We start from the raw sequence: 22,419 nt of genomic DNA, 5'->3' as shown, positions 1-22,419 counted from the left end.
AATATAAAATGTTATTTTATCAAAAAGGATGGAGAAGAAAAAAGTCATTCACATTAGACAAAGTACATGTGAATTTAAAATTAAGTCATTTTAAAACTTCATGCAATCTTTAATATGTTAAAGGATCCCCACACTGAATTTTATAGAGTTTATATTCTCAGCCCATCTAGATAAAAATGGCCCATAACTATTCCCTGGGTAATCAGATTTCTCCAGGGTGCTCACTGCCTTTTGTCTGAAGAGAATAATGTTGCTTTCTGAATATGCATTATTTAAAATATGTCCTTTCTAAAAGACCTAATTTACACATTTTATTTTATTCCTTTAAGACTAGATAAGCTGAATGTTTGTATAAACTGTTAATAATACAAAATGTAATTTTTACAAGTTCCCACTGAAATTGTAGCTCAAAATTATTTAGGGAAATGATTAAAATAGAATGGTTGTTACCAGGGCCTTCCTTCAGTGAGAGAGAAATGGGAAGTGGTTGGCTGATGAGTTATGTAATTTCAGTTCTGCAAGATGAAAAAGTTCTGAAGATCTGTTTGTACAATATGAATATGCTTATCACTAGTGTAGGCTCAGAAATGGTTAAAATAATGAATTCTATGTTATTTTTTAAAAATCACAATTTTAAAATTACCTGGAAAAATGAAAATATAAAATGTTATTTTATCAAAAAGGATGGAGTAGAAAAAAGTCATTCACATCAGACAAAGTACATGCAATACTTTATTTTAGACATGCAGGTAAAGCTATTCAGAATCTGCTAATTTAAAGCAAGCAGCTGTATTACAGATACCCCACCCCCAAAAGCGCAACATTTTGTTACAGCTCAGCACACAGCATCCAAAACAAACAGGCATGAGACAATGCATATTTATGCAACATTAAAATCAGATGAACAACATGTAGGGTGGGAGGATGGGAAAAATGGAAATGAAAGACCAATGTTTTGTGATGTGATGCTTCAGATGGTAATGGAGATAGTTCATCTGTACAGCTGCCTAATAACTCCATTTCCTATAACGTTTTCACAGATCCTTTAGTGGGAAACTGGTTTGGGTAGTTTTTTTTGGCATATTTAATTTTTGTCTTTTGAGACAAGGACCCCCTAGGTAGATAGTAATTCATCTTCCTATTGCCTCAGCCTCCCAAATGCTAGGATGACAGGTATACACTACCATGCCTCTGAAGTTATTGTTTAATGATAATTTACTTAGGCTTTAAACTCTAAACAGTGAGTTACCTGGTAGTTTTTATAATAAAATATGCTAAGTGTTATTAAAAATTTTTAATATTTCAAAAATATACAACCATAGTTAACACAGCACTGAGTGTTTAAAAGGCTTAATATATTAATTAGGAAGCCATTAACTAATAAAATAAATATATTTGGATATTGAAAATGAATATAAGAATTTTTGTATCATATAAGTAGGCTCAGTGTTACTGCTTCAAAAGTGTTGTTACTGAGCAACAGACATTTCAGGAGATTGTGACACAGCTTTCCGATAGTTCTTAAGGGGACTGTTGGACACTGCATAAATGTGGTTCAACATATATTGGCACTACAAAATTTCTTGAAAATTCAATGTTTTAGCCTTAGGGCTTATATAATTGTAACTGATCTTTTCTTTCTTTTATTGCTTCAACATACACTTTCATGTGATGGTCAAACATATTAGCTCATACAAACGGTAAGATAATCTTAGTGTTAAATAAAGCTTGGTTTTCTTCAACAATGGACTAAATATTGTGGTGCTGCTAATTTTGCCTGAGTTCTTAACTGTATTTTCTTTGGTAAACATTTGTGATTGCCCAGCCTTTCTGTTATACTCTCGTAAGATTAATCACAGATGGTTTACTAATGAAAACGTTGTATGTGTTTAGGATATTAAAATATTCACAAGTCATATTTTGTCAAGAAGAAACAGTGGTAGACAGAAATAAACTACATATCAATATCATATACAGAATGAAAATGGAATTAGGAATGTATACAGAAAAAATACAATCACAAAGGTACTAGCTCTAAGATGCTTTTTATCTTTTTACAGGAGAATTAGTCACCAAGCTGAGGACATTTTCTTTCATAAGTTATCAGTTCTCTATTTCCTCTGAAATTCTGCATAGTCGGTGAGCAGTCATTTAGTACACAGGGACATTAAAATATTCATGGCGTGGCTACAAAAGAAATGCATATATTCTTATACACAGTATACAAGCTGATGGAGACACAATCATATTTTGAGATTGTTTAGTTCACAGTAAAGTTATCTAAAGCATCAATTTGCTTTTGCTCTTTGGTTTTTGGCTGAACATTTATGTTCTTAAAAAATGCCCAGTTCAGAATTACCTTTTTTCAAGTTCACACTATGTAACAGTAAACAAAATGACCTACATTCTACAGAATCCTAAAGCACTGTACTTACTACTAATCTGAAGAGATTGCCAGTGTAAGTCAATGCTAGTTAGTGGCAAGTTCAGTTAGAATACTCCCTTTTCACCTGTGTGTTACATTCATTAGGGTCCTATTACAATAAGGAGAGATCCCAGAGAAAAGCTCCCCCAAGAGCAAGTTAAAACTAGTCACTATATGGCATTTTTAAGTATCAAGGAAAGCTTTTAATTGTTGACTTAGCTAAAAAAAAAAATGTGACTTTGAGGCTACAGATTTTTAAGTCCTCAAAATTATTCTAAGGAATCTCCCAAATTTGTTAAATGTCTGTGCCTACAAATATGTCTAACAAAATATTAGGTGTTCTCATATCAAGAAGTGACAAATAACACAAGCTAGGGTCTTAAGTGCACTTTCCAGCATCCAGATTGATTTTAAAGTTGGAACTATAAAAGCTGCCCCTTTACCATTTAGAATAGTGTAATGATAAAACAAACAAGTAACGTAATATTAGTAATAAATGCCCAGTGCTTCATTTTCTTATAGAAGTTTTCATTCTCACAGGGAAAGTCTAATTCTGTACTAACATCATTGATGATTTACTGTATTTAAAAACACTTTGTCCAACTCTCAGCAGTAAATCAGTAATCCCAATTATGGGTTATTATAGGGAAAATTTTCCTACAAAGCATCAATTTAATGAAATAATAGGGGCTATCCATTGGAATTTAAATGCAATTAACTTTCCAAATAATGCCAAAATACAAATAATAAGCTTGACAAAATTATAATTAAAACTGAGTTCATATAGCCTACTACATTTGGATGCATGTCTGTACTCCAGCTCGTATTCTAGTACGCTTTCTTACACACAATCAAACTCTTGCTGTGATACATAGTCTCTGTGTTCTGGAGAGAGAACAAGAAAAGTTTAAGTCTCAAATAACCTTATATTTCAATACCAGTTCTTTGCTTTTATGTTACAGTTTTTTAAACTTTCTGATTTCTCAACTTTAATATCATATGAAAAGCAACCAATGAAAAGGTTTATGCACATTGAAGGAGAAGGGTGGTTTTCCAACAGGGCTGAATATATTAAATAATAAAATAAAATTTAATAAAATAGTTTAATAAAATAAAAACTATGATAAAATAGTCATTCCTTCCTAGAGAAAACTTACAAGAACAAAAATTCTATATAAGCAATTTTGATATATGGCCACCTCAGGCATTGTCGTCACTTTTTAAGTAACAAGTTTTTGGTTGTTTTTTTAAATTACCCTTTGGAAAGCAAAATGGTTGATAATAAGTCAAACTAATCTTTAAAGCCAAAGGTTCATATTACTGTTCTTATACAAGAAATTAGTACCCATCAATTGTCAATAATACTCTTAATAGGAAGAAACCCCTCTTCATTGGAAAAGCAGCAAAAAATAGCCTTTAAAATGTGCAAAAATAAGTGAAGGTATATTATATACAGTAAATCTTTTAGGTGCTTTAGGATATAGGAGATGTCCAGTTCAGACTGAACATCTGAAGAAGTTCTGCTATAGATAGTGACTGCTATAGCCTTAATGACTACTTAACATTTAAAGCTGGGCTTTAAAGTCAAAGATTTAACTATGTCTGTATCGACATTTTTTCTCTTCATATGCAAAAGATATATAGTAAATTCAACATAAACTTAAGTATTCTGAACCTTCATACTACCAGTACATTTTTTGAGTAAAAAGAAAAAATGTAAGAACTAGGGAGGTAATGGTAAGAGCTTATCACAGCATACAAGAGACCCGCACAGCTAGGTCTACTATTTTGTTCTTCCTTTGGAAACATATATGTGTGTGTGTGTGTGTGTGTATATATATATATAATATCCCATCAAACTGAACTTATGAATATACTAAAATTTTGGTGATTTAAATTAAGTAGCAATAAAGGCTAGAATAGTACTGAGAAAAATGTAATCTTGTTGCATTACATAAGCATAAACCACTAATTTTCCTTAGTGCAGATTCTTTGCCAAGATCAATTTTTCTGAATAAGAATTAGAAATGCATTATTTTCAACCTGAAATGGGCCATCACTTTTGGGCAACCCCTTTGTTCAGTACTAATTTTTCTTTATTGAATCTGTTGCCAAGTCCCATACTTTGCTTGTTATCCCCTCTTCTCCCCAGTCCCCAATAGTCCTCCTGCAGATGATAGTTTTTAAGCCCAAGAAAATAAGAACTTTCTCAATTTTGCTCACTTAGCTCATGAGGAAAATAGATCTCCAGCTTTACTCCATGAGTACCTTATAACAAAGGGAATGTTTTGTTGCCTAAAACCAGGGCTTCAGACTCTGCCCCTACCCCCCTTTCAATCTAGCATACTTTCCCCTATATTCCTAATGGCCGTCACTCTTTGCATGAGCTCCTTCCCAATACATATGCTTTTTCAACTTTCCTCTGCACTGAGAATAATTTCATTCTCAAACTATAAGAAAGATTAGATGTAGTGTGGCATGATAAGATGTCAAACATAGCAGACAAGAATCAATTTCGATCTGTTTTCAAAACCATCTGTCTTTAAAAAAAAAGACAAACCTTACTACCATGAAATTTCCTAGTTATTCACCATGCTAAGCTTATGACAGGGATCATCCGTAAAACTAACAAGAGAGTTTAAAGACTCTTAAACTAGCAATTGCATCGGCTTAACTACTGTTGAACTGAGAGATGCTTAAGTAAGCTAATGGTGTTAGATATTCAGGATTGAACGGCTAACCGTGGCACTGACTGTACCATGGGGAACAACCATCTGAGCTTTGGATTCACTGGCACCTAGAAGATTATTCAGCAGAATCTCAGAGGAAATGGTTTCTATTTAGTGAAAAGCAAATATAAGGAAGTGTGATTTCAAGTTTATCACCTTACTGCAATGCTTAAAGGAGTTTCTGCTCATACTTCTTGTGTTATAAAATAGTTTATATCTCATGTTTTATAACACGATGCTCCTAACTGAATTCTGTGGCAAAGCATGCAAACTTCTTATGCTCAACATTTTATTTAAGTCTGTCTATTCTTTGAGTTAGAAGCTCCAAAGGGCCACACAATAGAGTAAATTCATTAAGACCTATTTTGAACAATAAATTTTAAAAATAGAACTGAGAACAGTTCATAAGGCACCTTTTAGATGATAGGGCTCATGATGTACTCCTGCTTTATGAACATCTGTAAATTAATAAGAACCTCTACTGATTTTCTTTGGAATTATATTTCTAATTATTTCTATTATTTTAATTATATGTAGGCATGTGTCTCTGCATGTAAGTATGTACATGAGTGCAAGTGCCCGCAGAGGCCAGAGATGTCAGATTACCCTGGAGCTGGAGTTACATACATTACATACTGATGTGTGTATTGGGGACTGAACCCAGGCCTCTGGATGAATAGCAAGTGCTCTTAAGCATCGAGTCAGCTCTCCAGGCCCCTACTGATTTTTTCTAACATTAAGTTACTAATGAGTAGCAAGAGCTTTATAGCTGCTCCAGATGGTTAGTGTATAAAATGGACAAAAGCTCAAAGTGTTTTACTCTGTCTGCTGAACCTTTATTTTAGCAAATTCTGCTCAGGTTTTTACCATCTGTGATATCACAATGTGAGCCCTCATTCAACAGCAGCATTCTTCTACCAAAAAATTCATAATACTAACTACATGCTCATTTTTCTCTTTAGAACAATGGAGTGAGGAGCTTTATAGAGTCAATATCCTGCTCCTTGATCATTTGTCATTTCATGTGTCTTGAGTATCTTTCCATATCATTACACAGAAACTTAGTCTTATTTATTTTACAATTATGTTAGCAACTGCAGGTACGATTGCACTGTAATTTTCTTCACTAATGGACATTTGGGTAAATTCCAATGGCTAAATATTATGCTGAGCCTATGTCTTGGTGCATATACATATGTATACATATACATTTCTCAGTTGGATACAATTCTTAGATGTGCAACTAATGTGACAAAAAGTATAGTACACATTTGATCATAAAATAGACACCACAAAACCATTCCATACTATTAAAAAGATGTAACAGTTTATAAATGAAAATGAAATTTTAGTTCAAGGTGTTAAATTAAGTCAGGGTTTCTTAACTTGAAAACAACTGTTACAATAAAAAATTTTTAAAGGGCTAGTTGGTATTTTAATTTGTATTCCCTTAGTAAAGACTTTTTGTTTTTTCATCCTTGACTTAGTCAGATCCTCTGCTCTTTCCTCCTAGTCTACTCATCTATTTCTATTATTTTTGCCTTAAAAATAAGTGGAATAACTTTTATTTTATCTTAAAAATGCTACTCTAACCTACTTCATGTTCTGGCTTTGGGGGAGCCTAGCCAGTTTGGATGTCCACCTTCCTAGACCAAGATGGAGCGGGGAGGACTTTGGACTTTCCACAGGGCAGGGAACCCTGACTGCCCCTCAGACTGGAGAGGGAGGGGGAGAGGAGTGGGGGGGAGGGGGAGAGGAGAGGGAGGAGGGGGGAAAAGGGAGACGGGGAGAGAAATGGGAGGCGGGGAGGAGGCGGAAATCTTTTTTTTTTCAATAAAAAAATTATATTTAAAAAAAAATAAAAGAACAGAACACATTACCTAATAGTTTTCATTAAAAAAAAAGTCTCAAAGGGTAATATTTGTAAAAAATAAAATAAAAAAATGCTACTCTAAAAGCTGTTAATTATAAGATACGAAGGACAAATTACTTTCTCTGGCATCTAATTATACTTTTAAAATAAAACAACAGAAAAATTAGCTTAGACTAAAATATTTTAAGTTTATTCTAGTATAGATGTATTTGCCTCCAAATACCCTAAATTTAATCAGTTTTCTAAACATATGATTTCTTAGAATCAGAATTGCAAACTGTTCAAGACTAACAGTGTGAGGCAGAACAAAAAGTTTGTAACAAAAGGAAGTCTGTATATGTAAATTCTGGCCACTTTATTCTTCCTTTAAAAAATGATCACATCTAAAAGTGGATGAGGAAATCGGCAGAAAATTCAATAGTGTTCTGCCTGCCTGCAGGGTAGATTCAATCTTGTTTCCACATAAAAACCCAATTACCTTAATAGAAGTGAACAGATCTAGTTGTTGTTGAGGAAATTAGATTATTCAGTGACATCCCATAAGCTTTTCTGTGGGCCAGGTTCTAAAGGCACCCGTAGAGTATCTCTCCAGTTGCTAGTTACCAGGCAAAGGTAGTTTATATGAATCACAAAGACGGTTTTTTAAATAGCCATTTATGTTTTCTTTAACATACGTTCTTTTCACATTTTAAAGTTTTTTTCTACTCCTTTCTAGTTCTGATTAATTTTCAACCATTATTTATATTGAATACTACATATACTATTAAAAAGATGTAACAGCTTATAAATGAAAATGAAATTTTAGTTCAAGGTGTTAAATTAAGTCAGGGTTTCTTAACTTGAATACAATTGACTTTCAGGGCTGGATAGTTCTTTGGTGGGTATGTCCTGGACAGAATAAGGTATTTAGCAGTGTCCTTGGTCTTTACCTAGTAGATGCCAGTCACAATGCACTTCAACAACCAGGAATTTGTCTGGGCATGCATAGCCCAAAGTACCCTGAATATGCATGACTGCCCCATCTCATTCCTAGGAGAGTTTACCAAATTGGCTCTACTTGGTGGATAAGATTATATTCTAGTGTGTTGGCCTGTATTTACTAATTTTTCTTCTATGGGGATTAATTTTTAAGCACAGTGGTAACAAAACAAATTATAATGTCAGTATAACATCAAACCTAAAATTTTCATCAAGTACTGTTTAAAAACTGACCATTTGGAATATGCTCTTAGCAGGTCCTAAACCTGGGATCATGAAATCAATTATTAAGATTAGCACTTAAAAAAAAACATAGAATAGAAAAACTGAGAGAACAAAGCCAGAAATGGGAATATTATTCAATAATTTTTGTTTTGTACTTGGTATGCCCTATAATATAAAATTGCATTTACTACTATGGGCTCTAGTGAAAAAATCATTTCAAGATCAAATTTACAATAATTTGATATTTAAATTATTTTGGCTTTTAATGACTAGAAAAAGCCAAGTGGCGCTAAGAATACAGGTCTGTGATAGAGGGCTTGCCTAGCACAAGTGCTACCCTGAGTTCTATCCCCAGGCACTGTAAAAACAAACAAGAAACAAAGAGCTCAGAGTAGCCAGAGCTGTTCACTATGAGTTAGAAAAGAAATAACAAGGGGGGGGGGGGTGTTCCAAAGAACAAACAAAGGAAAACACTGACTAAAACTATATAGAATAAAAATGATTACAATCTGAAAAGCAGACGCCAATGACACTAGTCATATTGCATGGCACTAAAAGTAAGGCTAGAGATTTATTATGTCTTGTGTATCTGCCTGCTTCTAGATTGTCTATTTTAAGCATCAATAAAACCTCATTTTTCCAGAATCTGTTCTAGCAGACCTACATTTAAATCCTCTTGCAGTAATAACTATAGCCTTAACTTTTAACCCAATTAAAGAAAAAGTTTAGGCTCAAGAGTTATAACATGAATGAATGGTAATTAGAAAATAATTACAGGGGTTTTGTCTTCTTAAAGCAAATCAGAAAAATATTTATAACAAAATGTGTTTTGCTGTTAAATGATATTGTATATATTTGAAAAAAAATCTATGCTTTTAAAACAATTAAAATATCTGTGAATCTCACTAACATGCCTAAATATTCTTAATTAGGAAGGTTTAATTTTTTGAAAAACTTAAATCTTCATGTTATAAAATACTTCAAGAAATACTTATTTGCCTAATGTTATTATAAAAACCTCATTTCTTTAAAGAAATCAGTTTTCTCTCAAAATTCTTACCTTTCCATTTTTATGCAGTCCCACAGATTGATTACTTTCACAAAGACATAGCAGACTATTAAGATATTTCATGCAGGCCTCAGCACTAAAACAAATCAATTTTAGCAGGAGTAATTCTCCATAGACTAGTGCTTTCTAGACGAGTCAGACAAACTCTGGAAATCTAGTGAATCTGTTCATAAAGTGGACCATCTTCAAGTAGAAGCAAATTCATGAGTATAGTGCTTGCTTTTGGCACCTCGCTTCTTTTCCATTTTATGGATTACTTTAGTGAGAAACAATACCAACAGCAAACAAAGCTCAAAAGAAAAAAAAATCCCCACAAATTTTAAAATGATGCTGTTAGTATAAGAAAAAAAGGTCAACACATCTCAAAGCGCTGATCAACACCATCATGCATCTACCTTTAGGGTTATAACAAGCCCAACGCCTAATATTTAATTATTTGATCTTCACAGATCAAGCAAGGACTTGAAATCATCTCACGTGCAACAGTCTCTGCATAGTGCCATTTTATCCATGCCACAAAAATGGTAATAGTTACCAATAAATAAGTTGGGGGTCAAAGGAACTAAAGTCTTAGACTGCTCTTTATCATAAGATATCCTCAGACAAACCTCCCCATTCTTCATTCTGGCTCTACAAAATTAAGGAGCAGAGAAAAACTGGTAAGTGCTGACTTCACAGGGGAATTGTCAATATATGTGGTTATAAAATAAGTTCAGCTGCATCATTATAACTCACCTTAGCACACAAAAACTAGCTATGTGGGGAGGGAAATATAACTTTATTAATCTCAGCATGTCATAGCTTAATTTAAAAATCAACTTTAGTACCAGTGGCATTTTGATATGACATGTTTTAAATTCTAACAGTCAAATATTAAAAATTGGATAATGGGCCAATTTCTGGGCTTTCCCTCCCAAAGCTAATAATAAATTCATGCAACCAAAAGAACTAAACACAGAATTGGTCCACAAATGTCAAATATGAAAAATATACTATTAAACTACAATGTTTATTAATATTTTTACAGTTATTATTCAGATATACATTTATTTTGTTTTTTATTACTGATTGCAGCATAACAGACGAAAATCTACTTTAAACACTGACATCTACCCTGCTTGCCCATAAAATGCAAGACTACCTAAATTTCATATTTATATAAATTGGGCAAAAGCAAAGTTTTAACAAATTTTCTGAATAGAATTAAGAATAGGAATATATATTTCACAAATTTTATAAAAATATATAAAATCAAAATTATTCTAACTTGTATAGACTATTAAGCCAACATATAAAGTTCACTGTTAATTCAAAATTATATTTAGTGCTTTAAATACTCCAAATAAAGATTTGACACTAAATAGAAAAGTTATAATACATGAAAAATTACATTTAGATTAGGTTTCTAGTACTTTTACTGCAAATTTTAGGATACATTTAGCTAAACTAGCTATACTTGAACAATTTTAGAAACAAAATCACCTGAGGACACTGATGAAGTGACTACTATATTTCAAATTATAAGATCTAGAAAGTTATTATAGACCTAGGTATTTTAACAAATCTTAACAAGGAGACTTCTGAGAAAATACTGTCTATAAGTCTACATATTCAATAAAGGGTTCAACTGATAATGACAATAGTGAATATCCTCAGGCCTAGAGGTAATAAATAGCACACACTGCTATAATAATGCTTTGTACCCCCTTCATAGGGTAAAATACACACTATGCCATTGTTGTCTTATAAAGCATAGAGCAATTTCCAAGTAGCACTTAGAAAGTAACTCAGGAACAAGAAGATATCAGTGCCCTAAGCATTACTCTCTAGGAACACATTAAAAGCAAAACTTGAGCTTTAATGGCTTTAAAAATGTCTTAAAAACAACAACAAAGAATTAACTAGAAAATGGTGAAAAACAGAAGAAATACTAAGTTCTAACACAAGAGATTAGAATTCTATAATAATTAAACATTATTAAGACAAGACTTAAATATGAATAATTTCTAATTCCTAATCCTGGGGCCTATCTTTTGGTTAGTTTTATTTTTCATGTTTTGGCAGGGCCTCAGGTTGATCAGGCTTCCTTCAGAACTTACTTTGTACCCCAGACCTTGAACTCCTGATTTTTCGGTCTCCACAAGTGCTAAAATCACAGGCACATATTATCATATCTGGTTTATGCTGAGTAGAGGATTGAATTTAGGGCTTCATGCAAGCTAAGCAAACACTCTTCCAACTGAGCTACATTACATCCCCAGTTTGACCTAATTGCCTTTTTTGATACTGTTTTTTTCTCCTAACTTTGATTAGTAAACAACAAAAAAGAGATGCTAACTTTAAAACCAATATTATAACAGTAGAATGTACTCTTGGAGTCAGCATACCTGATGTTAAAATTACAAACCTCCAAAATGACATGTTTGCAATTAATTAATAAGCCACCATGGCAAACTGTGCTCATTTGACTAACAAACAGCAGATAGCATGAGGGGCTGTCACCGAAATACTGCAGTTTTCCACTCACCAACCATTTTTCTGATAACTACAACACCATTAAACACACAGTTCACTGTCTCACGTTTAAGAGCTGTAGACTCTAAATGATATCAACACAACTTGACGCAGGCTCTCCAGCTGACTGACTGATAGAGGATTCACTAGGTGTTCCCTCCACCACAGAGACCAAAAGTAAAGAAATTTTAACAGAGAACAAGTTATTCTCCTCCCCTTAGTCATTCCTTTAAAGCTAGCCATTTCAGAAATGCTAGAAAAAAATTTAAAGTCTGTTTTACTAATTAAAGCCATAATAGGTATGTAATAAAAGGTTAAAATAAACTAAGAATACAAATCTACTTTCGACACTTTAGTAAATGAACCCATGGGACACAAATATTCATTTATGTTGTGTGTGTGCATACACACACAAGGTTATATATATATACATATACACACATATATGTATATATATATACCGTAATGAAAATACCTATTTTTTTCTCTACTAACCCATTTTCATGCTAAACTTTCTATATTGTAACAACCACAATTAGTTCTAACCCATAATTTAATTTGGTACCTAAGCATCAAGCACATGAATTAGCTCAGGATGTTGAAGGCAATTAGAAGAGAAAGGGGGTTGCTATATTCTGGGATATGGAAGTTAAGATAGGAATACAATAGTTTTGACAGAACATGGTTAGTTATTTCAAAAGAACAAAGAGAAGTACAAATTTATCTTAAGTTAATTTTGTTAACACAAAGCCAGAGGGTTCTATAAAAAGCATAATTAGAAAACACTAACATTTGCTTGGCTACATTTGCACTTAATGGACATGAAATGAAAACATGAACCAATTTGGAAAGGAAATGCCATAATCTCACAGTCAACTCCTAATTATCCACACTAATGAAAAAGGTGGGGGATTTTAAGTAATTCAAAACAAAGGATGAGGAGTTCTCCAATGTTGTTATTTTTGGCCAATTTTCTCCCTTTTAATATATACATTTATTTTCTATTTATTCATTTACTTATTTTAATTCAAGTAGTCTGTTGTCTAAATCAGCCTGACTTGCAGGCCATCTCTACAGAGAACCATCCATCCACAGATAACTGAGTTGATGTGACCGACACATATTCCAGTCAAACTGTACATGAACACTACATACCAAGCATGCTTTGAAGTAATTTCTGAAACTTGTAGGAATGATGACTGAGATTTCCCTAGCAAAAGCAAAACATGCTAGTTTTCTTTTCAGGAGCCTAAGTAGCTTACCTCCTGCAGGAGATCAGCCTGTTCAATTGCTTTAAGGACATTTTTCTTGGACGTTTCCTGAACTTCTCCTCCCAAAAGAAATTCATCCAAAATGAAATACGCCTTCTCAAAATTAAAGATGATATCAAGTTCACACACCTGAAAAGCAAAAGCAAAATGAGACAAAACAAAGCCTGTTAAAACTTAAGCTAAAGATGCTTATTCACTACTAGGTAATGAATAAAATCTGATCAGATTGAACTGATCTTAATTCTTTTCAAAATGGAAATCTTGCTGATTAAGCACCATTGATTTAAATAAGCTTTAATTTTCAAATCTCAAGTACTTGACAACACAATGCCTACAAGTTAAATCTGGCTCTGCACACGCCCTATGTAGTCAACCCAATAATTTTCCACTCATAGAAACCAATCTTTAAGTACATATTTCTTGAGTAATGTGATTAAGCTGCTAATGATTCTGAAAGCTATACTTCACACTTCCAGCATGCAAATGTCAGCAATAGGACTTTTCTATTTCACTAGTGTTTGTGTGTGTGTGTGTGTTTGGTGTACAAGTGTGCAAATGGGTGTTGTTTTTTGGGAGTCAGGGTCTCTCACTGGGACCTAGGCCTCACAGACTAGGCAAGGCTGGCTGTTCTGTGAGCTCCAGAGATCTACCTGTCTCCATCCTCCTGGAAATAAAAGTCAAAGTTAGGGACTGAAGAGATGGCTCAGCAGTTAAACGCACTGTCTCCTCTCTTCCAGAATGTCAAGGTCCAATTCCCAGCACCTATATTATAACTCACAAGCACCTGTATCTCTACTTCAAGGGGATTTGATACTTTCTTTTGGCCTCCGTGGACACCAAGAGTGCAAGTGATACATAGACGGGCATGTAGGCAAAACACCCATACACAATATTTAAAAAGCAGCAGCAGTAGGAGCCAGCATTGGCTTTTTATGTGTGCATACTAGGGTTAAATTCAGGTTCTCATGCTTGTGTGGTAAGCATTTCACCAACTAAGCTATCTATTCAGCCCCTCAATTTTACTATTTTAAAACTTATTCTCACTATTATAATTAAACGAGTAGATCTGCAGGGCCAGAGATTCTGAAAGTTGACTAGATGTATTGACAAGAAATAAGAGTCAGTGCACGGTGGCGGTGGCACACACCTTTAATCCTAGCACTCAAGAGGCAGAGGCAGGTTCATCCTTATGATTTCAAGGCCAGCTTGGTCTACAGACTGAGTTCTAAGATACCCAAGACTACACAGTGAAACCCTGTCTTGAAAAACCAACTAATCAACTGTAGCACGATTAATAAAAGCCCAGAAGGTAAAAACCCTGAAGGTCAGAAAAGCAAAGCATCCAGCCACTGGCTCTTACCTCTGCCTCAGTCTGAAATGGTGATACTGCTTCCAGGAATCTCAGAATGAGACTGTGTCTGAGAGCTGTCTCCTCCCATCTTATATTCCTTTCTAGGGCTGGCATGCACCACTATCGCCTGGTTTCTATGGCAAACTAGTGTGGCTACTGGGATGAAAGGTGTGTGTCACCACTGCCTGGTCTGTAAGGCTAACCAGTGGGGTTGTTTTACTCTCTGATCTTCAGGCAAGCTTTATTTATTATTTATTAAAATACAAATGAAATATCCAACCAACTATAACCAACCAACCAACCAAATAAATAAATAAATAAATAAATAAATAAATAAATAAATAGCCAGTCCTGCCTCTCCTCACAGTTAGAATCCCCAAATAATAAGCTTATCAGAGACAAGATAAAAACTAATCTACTACTACTCACGCTGCCAAAATACTTGTCAAGTAATTCCACGTAACGATGGATAATTTCCAGGGTAATCAGTTCATTGTCCTGATCCTCAATAGCACAGCAAAAATATAAACTGGCATATCTGTAATGAAATGGAATCACAGAAAAAATGTTACCCCTATAATCATGTTTTCTAAATATATTTTCAATGTCCTGTTGTACTAGTCCTCATTCTTATTATAATTACATTTATTCTTCTTTTAAAATAAATTTGTTTTCTCCTGGATTACAAAAGTAATAAATGTACAAGAGAAATTTTGGAAAACACAAGCAAAAAGAAAAGAGAAAAAGGAATAACTCAATCATGTCTCTTAGAAGGAGTAATTGATCTTGCTCTTCTTCTCAGGTTGCTTTCTGAGCATTTAAAAATATAATTGAGCCAGTTTTTCTTTAGTTTACTTAATTAGAACTAAATACACAGTGTGATTGATTCAAACTACAAGCAAATGGCGAGAAAACAAGCTGTCAATATATCCCAACTGACGGGCTTATTGAAGATATTGTCATTGTTTTAGAATATGTCATTGAAGAATAATGTATACACAGAAATCTCAAATCTGCAAGCCTGTGGTCTTTCAGAGTAGACATTTCAATGTGTTCCCTCATCCCCAGTTTAAAAAAAAAAAAACAGGAAAGACAAAACAGGGCACCATCTCTAACTTGAGCAAAGAACTTCCTCTTGTTCCCATCATAGCCTTGATTTGTTTATGTATTTCAAAAGCAAGACTTTTCCAACTCTCCACCCTCCCTAATCCATGCTCTTCAACAGCATCTCCAGAGTGGCACAAATGATACAGGACAATGGTTCTTAACCTTCCTAATGCTGCGGCCCTTTAATACAGTTCCTCTTGTTGTGGTGACCCCTCCAACGTAAAATTATTTTCATTGCTACTTCATAACTGTAACTTTGCTGCTGTTGTTAATTGTAATGTAAATATTTTTGGAGGTAGAGTGTTGCCAAAGGGGTTGTGACCCACACGTTGAGAAACACTGATATAGGAAATTCTCTGAATTATGAAAACTAAAGATGAAAGGAACATATTTAAAAATGACAGACCAAAAGACAGATACAAGTTATTTCTATGAACTGAACAGAATAACAAATAATCCTATTACAGAGATAATTAATAGTAAATGTGAAGTAACATTCTTTATTGCAAACGTCTCCCATGCTACTGTTAGGCATCCAGTATGTATCTCCTTCCTTTTTTTTTTATCCACAATACCGCCTCTTTGTTTACAAGTAAGCAATATTTAAATACCAACTAAATAGTTAAAGGTCTTAAAGTAAACTAACCATGAATTTAAAAATGAGCAGGACTGATATATCTAGATACCAATCAAAAATACTTTGTTTGTTTCTTGAGACAGGGTTTCTCAGGAGCTATGGAGCCAGTCCTGGAACTAGCTCTGTAGACCAAGCTGGCCTCGAACTCACAGAGATTCACCTTCCTCTGCCTCCTAAGTGCTGGGATAAAAGGCGTGCGCCACCACCGCCTGGCCAAAATTACTTTTAAAAGAAAAAAAAATTGAACTCCTCCAATAGTATTTCATTTGAGTTTTTTCTTTTTCATTCTAGAAATCAAATCCAGTATCTCTTATATCATTCACTGGCAGCTTCAGTCCTCTAAATGTTTACTTCACTAAGAATGAGAAAAAGGCATCAACTTCAAGAACTACTTCTTCCAGGTGAATAGACAACTATTAGCATGATAAGAACACCTCGTCAGAAAGCTGGGGAAGTACAATAGCAGGTACCACAGAGAGAGAGAGTCACTATCCGTGAGGTGCTAAATGCTAGTGAAGGCTTTTGCATATTTTACCATCTTAATCTCATAACATTCCTACCAAGATATCATTATTACTTGCACTTAGAGGAGAACCAGGCTTGAGTAACTGGATGAGAACAGAAATTTGATCCTGGAGCCCAAATTTTCAATTAAAAACCACAGCTGTGAAGTGTATTAAAATAATCCTGCACCTGGCTAAAATTAAAATATGCTCAATATTAAGAACTTTGAGAAAGGGAAAGAGATAAAAAAAATGCCATACAGATTTAGTAAAAGATTACTAAGAAAACCTGAAGAGTACTCCCTATTTTTAGGACCAAATGGTGCTTTAAAATTCAATATGAGCTCATGTTGTTCTCTTAGTAAAATTAATAATAGACTAGTAAGAAGAGAGGTATGTTTAGTTATTTTTAGCACCATGGATTAGGGCTTACTCTAATTACTGGCACTCAGAACATCTGAAAGTGCCTATTCTTATATTCAAAACACATGACTTCTCTGCAGTCAGCTAAATATCAGCTGACTGTGCATGAATGTAGCTAAACTATTCTCAATACCCACTGGTATGTCGTTAAAATTTCTTTTGTTAGTAAAGAAAATCAATAAGTACCCTTCAACAAATTCTCAAGCTGGTAACATGGGGATGCATTTTAAAATTAATTTTAAAAGGCCTAAATTCAATTGCCTCTACTATAAAATGTTGCACCAACTAAGCATATAATGTTCTGTCTCTAGTGGATATTCGGGAGCATTTATTTTAAAGATGAGGAAACAAAGGCAAAAAAAATCAAAATATTCAAAGTCACAAAACTAGGTAATGGCACATGGGAACATATTGTAAGTCTTCAGATTTTTCAGCTTGTCTTCTCAATGACATTACCCTTGTACCCCCACCACTTCCTCCCACAAAGGGAAAATATGTATGCCAAATGTTCAGGGACAAATAAACAAAGACGATATAGAAACACATGCTAAGAGAAACATTGAAAGTGCTAGAGCAGAATTTATTAGGAACTCAGTAGAAGTTCTATGCCTTAAAAGGTCTTATCTCTTCCAGCCGGAGCAGAGAAAACACATCACCTGATAATAACAAAATACATGGTTAAGTTTGAAGTAGATGATGTTTTCAGTATGAAACAGGAGGGGCCTACAGAAAAACATTTTACATTTTGTATATGAACATCCCAATAAAATTATTTTTTCTTTTTGTTAAATCCAAATTTTATTTGAAAAAAAAATCCCTTTGATTTAAATATCAGATCAGGTTGGAGTTCTCTTTTGTAATTTCTGAAGAAGGTGGGGGATCTGCAGGAAGAGGCTGAGTGGCAAGTGCATGAGCTCCAACCTTATGTTTCCTTTCCTCTGAATGGCCCGCCCATTCATGGGCTCTGTTCTCTTGCTAGGATTTTCTTCCTCCACACGGGGGACTCCTTTCACTATCTAGAAATAAGCTTAAACTTCTCGCACCTTTTATAAACCCTATCCAGGATTCCAGAATCCAGGTCTATGGGCAGTTATCACCTCTTCTGTCTTTGGCAAAGCTCTCCCAAATATTCTATCCATGCAGTTTCAATTTCTCTACCTTTCCACCTTCACCTCATTACATTAAAAATCCTGTCTCTACTTCACTGACAATGTTCTGGCAACAGGCAATGCATGAAATGCTCACTAGAAGATTCTAAAAAGCTCTTCACTTTTACTGTACTTCACGCAACAGCCGGCATGAGTGTTCTTACTCTCAAATCTCTCTGCTCCTGACTACTGACCTAATACCACTCCTTTGCTTCTCATTTCGATCTGTGGGCCCCCTCTTTAGCCCTTCCACCTGCACCAGAATGCTGGTGATTTAATATATAAAGTCTAATTTTCACCCTCAAGTTTCATGGCTATGCCTACCACATCCCATCAGAGAGCCAAGTGAACAAATGTGGCCATATCAACTTGCCCCCAAATTAACTAAATTCTCTAGCTTACCTTTCTTCCCATAAGCCAAACTCTAGAAGCGGAGGTGATACCACTCCCTCTTTCTTTGGCTGCTCTTGGCTCTCTGCTTATTGGGGTGACCAAATTTTCTCAAACTTCCTTAGGTAACAGGTCTCCCTTCCAGCCTCTCAGCTCAGGATCCAATAATCATGTAGTTCTCTACTGATCCTGCAGGTGCCAGTCTCAGCCCCTTTCACTCCCCAAGCCAGGGTTTCACTGCAATTTTCTGAGAAATGCAAATCTAACCGTATGTCTTTCCACACCTGTTTAAAACCATTGCCGCCACACTTAAACCTTAAGTTGTAGCCCCATGTCCATCATTAGTGTGTGACCTATTTCCAAATTCTCATCTTTTATAAACTGAAATTTGAACAGTAACCATGTTTTGTAAATCGAAGACCCATCTCTAGTGCAGACAGCAGAGGCCAATTGAGCCAGGGTACAGGGTTCTTATTTCTGATCCGCAATTGGATTTCTACTTGTTTTAGAAAAGATTCTGTCCCTGGGATATATATATATATATATTGTGTGTGTAGATTGTTCTAAGGCATTTCCCAGTTCTCAAATGCTGTGATTTTTCTATGATCTCTCTCAACAAGTACCAATCTAAACATTGAATAAAAAATCCACCCAAACTGGTGAAATTCACTATGAAATAAAGATAAGCCTAAAGTACTTAAGATGATTTTTCTATCCTATAAATCTAATTTCTTCCCCTGGCACCTCCTCCACCACAAAAGCCATTCATACTTGGAATGTAGTGACAGAAAACAGAAGAAAACATGATTTCTCTTCACCTTCATGGCATTCCATACTGTTCTCTGCACACACCATCAAGACAGTGTTTTATATGCAGAAATGCTTTTATTTTAAATGCAGGAAATGGGGAAGAAATAAATGTTCCCTCAAAAAACATTCTGTAAAATAAAGATGAATGCCAAATATCAATTGTTTGATAAATAAATCTTTATGGATTTGTTGGGAGAAAGGATCATCATACTATTGTCTATGCATGCCTGAATTTATCAAATTACTTAAAAATTTAAAATGCTAACCCTATTAACCCTGTAATGAAATGAATCCATTGACTATTTTCTAAAACGATGACCAAGCATGCATAATTATTTGTCTTTAATTATATAATTAATTTAAAATTGATTCCCCTGCTGCTAGCACTTCAGTCTAAGGCAAGCAATCAAAACAGCCATTTTGGAAAGTTTTCTTTTCAACTTATTTCATTTAAATATCTGTTAATCCTTGTTTATCAACAGAAAAGTCTGAAATGTCCTCATCTGAAAGAATGCTAGCATTTGATTTCCCCTTTCTGATGAATTTTACAAAATGATACCTTTTATAAACAATCTTCAGATCTCGCCACTCCAGGAAGCTGCACATCTTAGGTTTCCGAGCTAAAACGGTTTGAACAAGTTCTCTTGTGATCTTCTTCTTCTCTTTGTCTGAGAGTGGGACATACCATTTCTGCAGCCGTAGCTTTCCCTGACGACTAAAAAGCAACATAAACTGCATCTGTTAAGATAAATAAAATCAAGATTACATACAATTACCTAGGATAAACTGTTAAGAGCACTTGGCTTGCAGAGCTGCTTTGGGGATAGAGTTAAACACCCTGCCAAATGATTAGTCAGCCATCAACATTTCTACGCAGGTTAAAACAACAGAAAATTCTTTTGGAAAGGTCTTCTTACAATGACATGTAGGTAAGTGTGGAAGAGAGTGTGTGGCAATAAGAATAGGTGGTAAGCGCGAGTGAAATTTTTGAACAAGAACTCTGATAATTTAAGAAACAATTTTCTCCCCTGTTACACATTCCACACTCTCCGTGCATCAAAGACAACTGTAGACACCAGGTAGTTGCTTTAGGGACATTTCTAGGAAAGAGAAGACCTACTGTTTTTCACCCTGAGGCCATCGTAGTTTCAGGCTGAATTTCTTGCAGACAGACTACTCATCAGTGAAAGCACTCCCCTCAATTTATACTAGCATATTTTAAGCAAAACAGAATGCTAATCACAAACAACACGTTTTTCTTAACAAAAGCCTGATTTTTATGTTTGCATTTCACTTTTATAAAATCCATCTATCACAAATAAGCACTCAAGAACTGAGTTAATGTACGTGAAAGAGAATACAAGGCTGAAAAACCTTGACCAAAAGTTACTCATATTGAGACAGGGCATAGAATACTTAAATTAAAAAAAAATAAAGAAAACAAAATTTTGAGACATTTCACAGAATTCTAATTTTAAAACAAAAAAAGAACACATTTGAATGTATGCTGGATTCTAGTGTGTTTTTATATTGAAGCTAATTTGTATGGATTTACTTAGCATTTGCATGACTGTTGGTCTGGCTAGTTTTCTAAAGCAGGTATTTTATAATTCAACGGATAAAAGCAAGCTGTATTGTAAAGCTAATTTGAAGGTAAAATCCAGGTGGGTTTCTCTTTTAACCCTTTTAAGTTCCTTTAACAGCGACAGTGCAAGTGAGACCCCAAGGCAGGTTCTTAATATTCACTACACCACCTTAAATTTGAACATCGGGAAGAGGAATTTACGTAACTAATATAAAATCAAACTGGCTCTAAATTTCAACAGGAAATTCATCTCGCAATATCCCAAAAAGGCATCAAGAAAACATCCGGAAATTTATGGCGTAGCCATTTAACTTTAGTAAAGTTAAAAGTGGCTATTACCCACACACAACACGCTATATAATTCATTGCTAGCCAAGTGCCGCCCATATAAGTTCTGAAGACAGCGGCATTCGAAGAGGACAAGTAACGCATCAACTGGACATTCAACGCAAACCGTTACTAGAACTTGGGGAAGGAAACGACTGGGTTTTCTTAAATCTTGGTGACCAGGAGAGGGTTTGCTAACGACAGGAGTGTGCTCCAGGCTATCTGTAGCAGGGTCCAGTATCCGCCCTACCACTTTGTAGGACGAAGAAACCACGCATTTTCTTTCAAACAAATGATGTGCTAACATAGGGCGAAAGCCCTGGCACAAGTATTCCTTTTCCCTCGCTTTGATTTTGCCGCAAATCTCGGGACAAAAATTTCTTCAGATTAGTATTAAAACAAAAACAAAACAAAAAGCAACAATGGGCTCAGCCTTGGAATAGGCTCCGGTCCAGCGTCCCTGGGGTCCCGCAGTCTTGGACGCCTCCCCTCCTCCCGGGACCACACTCCATCACTGCCCAAAGCCTGGAGAGGTGACCGGCAAGGAGCGGAGCAGAGACAATGGCATCCGCTGGCCCGCCAGGGGCGCCAAGTCCTCGGTCGCTGCCACCCCCGGCCCCTCCCCAAAATGCCCCGCCAAACTTGAGGCGATCGGCGAACCACAGGTGCCTCGGGGTCCCCGCGGAACCCAGGACCAGCCCCAACATCACTAGCGCGCCGCAGAGTGAAGAGCGGGGCGCCACCACCGCCAGAAGTGAGTTTTGGGGCGCGGCGCCCCGGGAAGACTCGGGGTGGGGTCGTCGGGGCGCTCACGGGGCGGCGGGGGGCGCGCCCGACCATCTCTCCCTCTTCCCATCCCTGCCACCTCAGCGGATCCCCTCGACACTTACGGCAGCCGCGGGCCGCGGACGCGCCGGAGCTTGGCCGGCTGCGGAGACCGAGGCAGCGGCGGCTGCTGAGGGGAAGCCCCCGTCTCCGAGCTGTTGTAGGGACGCCGTGGTGCCGCCGGTAGGGGACCCGTCTTGTGGAGGGCAGGCTCAGGCTGCGAGGGTAG

The 22,419-nt window shown here is 35.7% G+C and overlaps 1 protein-coding gene across 4 annotated transcripts in view; it reads right to left on the bottom strand.

Annotated features, from left to right (window-relative positions):
- Nucleotides 1–22,419, bottom strand: part of Ap1s2 (adaptor related protein complex 1 subunit sigma 2) — a 25,705-nt gene extending 3,286 nt beyond the window's left edge. For 2 of the 4 annotated variants that reach the window (XM_050160618.1, XM_050160616.1), the window contains exons 1-4: nucleotides 22,256–22,419; nucleotides 20,013–20,191; nucleotides 14,865–14,973; nucleotides 13,076–13,213 (exon numbers count right to left, since the gene is read on the bottom strand). In XM_050160618.1, the coding sequence (XP_050016575.1) occupies nucleotides 13,076–13,213; nucleotides 14,865–14,973; nucleotides 20,013–20,191 (426 nt within the window). In that variant the 5' untranslated portion in view covers nucleotides 22,256–22,419. Of the gene's footprint in view, nucleotides 1–1,279; nucleotides 3,311–13,075; nucleotides 13,214–14,864; nucleotides 14,974–20,012; nucleotides 20,192–22,255 lie in introns of those variants that run through there. The other 2 variants (XM_050160617.1, XM_050160619.1) reach the window with 2 other exon arrangements.

Source organism: Alexandromys fortis, unplaced genomic scaffold (assembly GCF_014885135.2).
Source record: "Alexandromys fortis isolate MF-2015 unplaced genomic scaffold, M_Fortis_MF-2015_v1.1 scaffold_120, whole genome shotgun sequence".
NCBI classification, from domain to species: Eukaryota; Metazoa; Chordata; class Mammalia; order Rodentia; family Cricetidae; genus Alexandromys; species Alexandromys fortis.
This window is presented reverse-complemented; position numbering and strand designations above follow the sequence as displayed.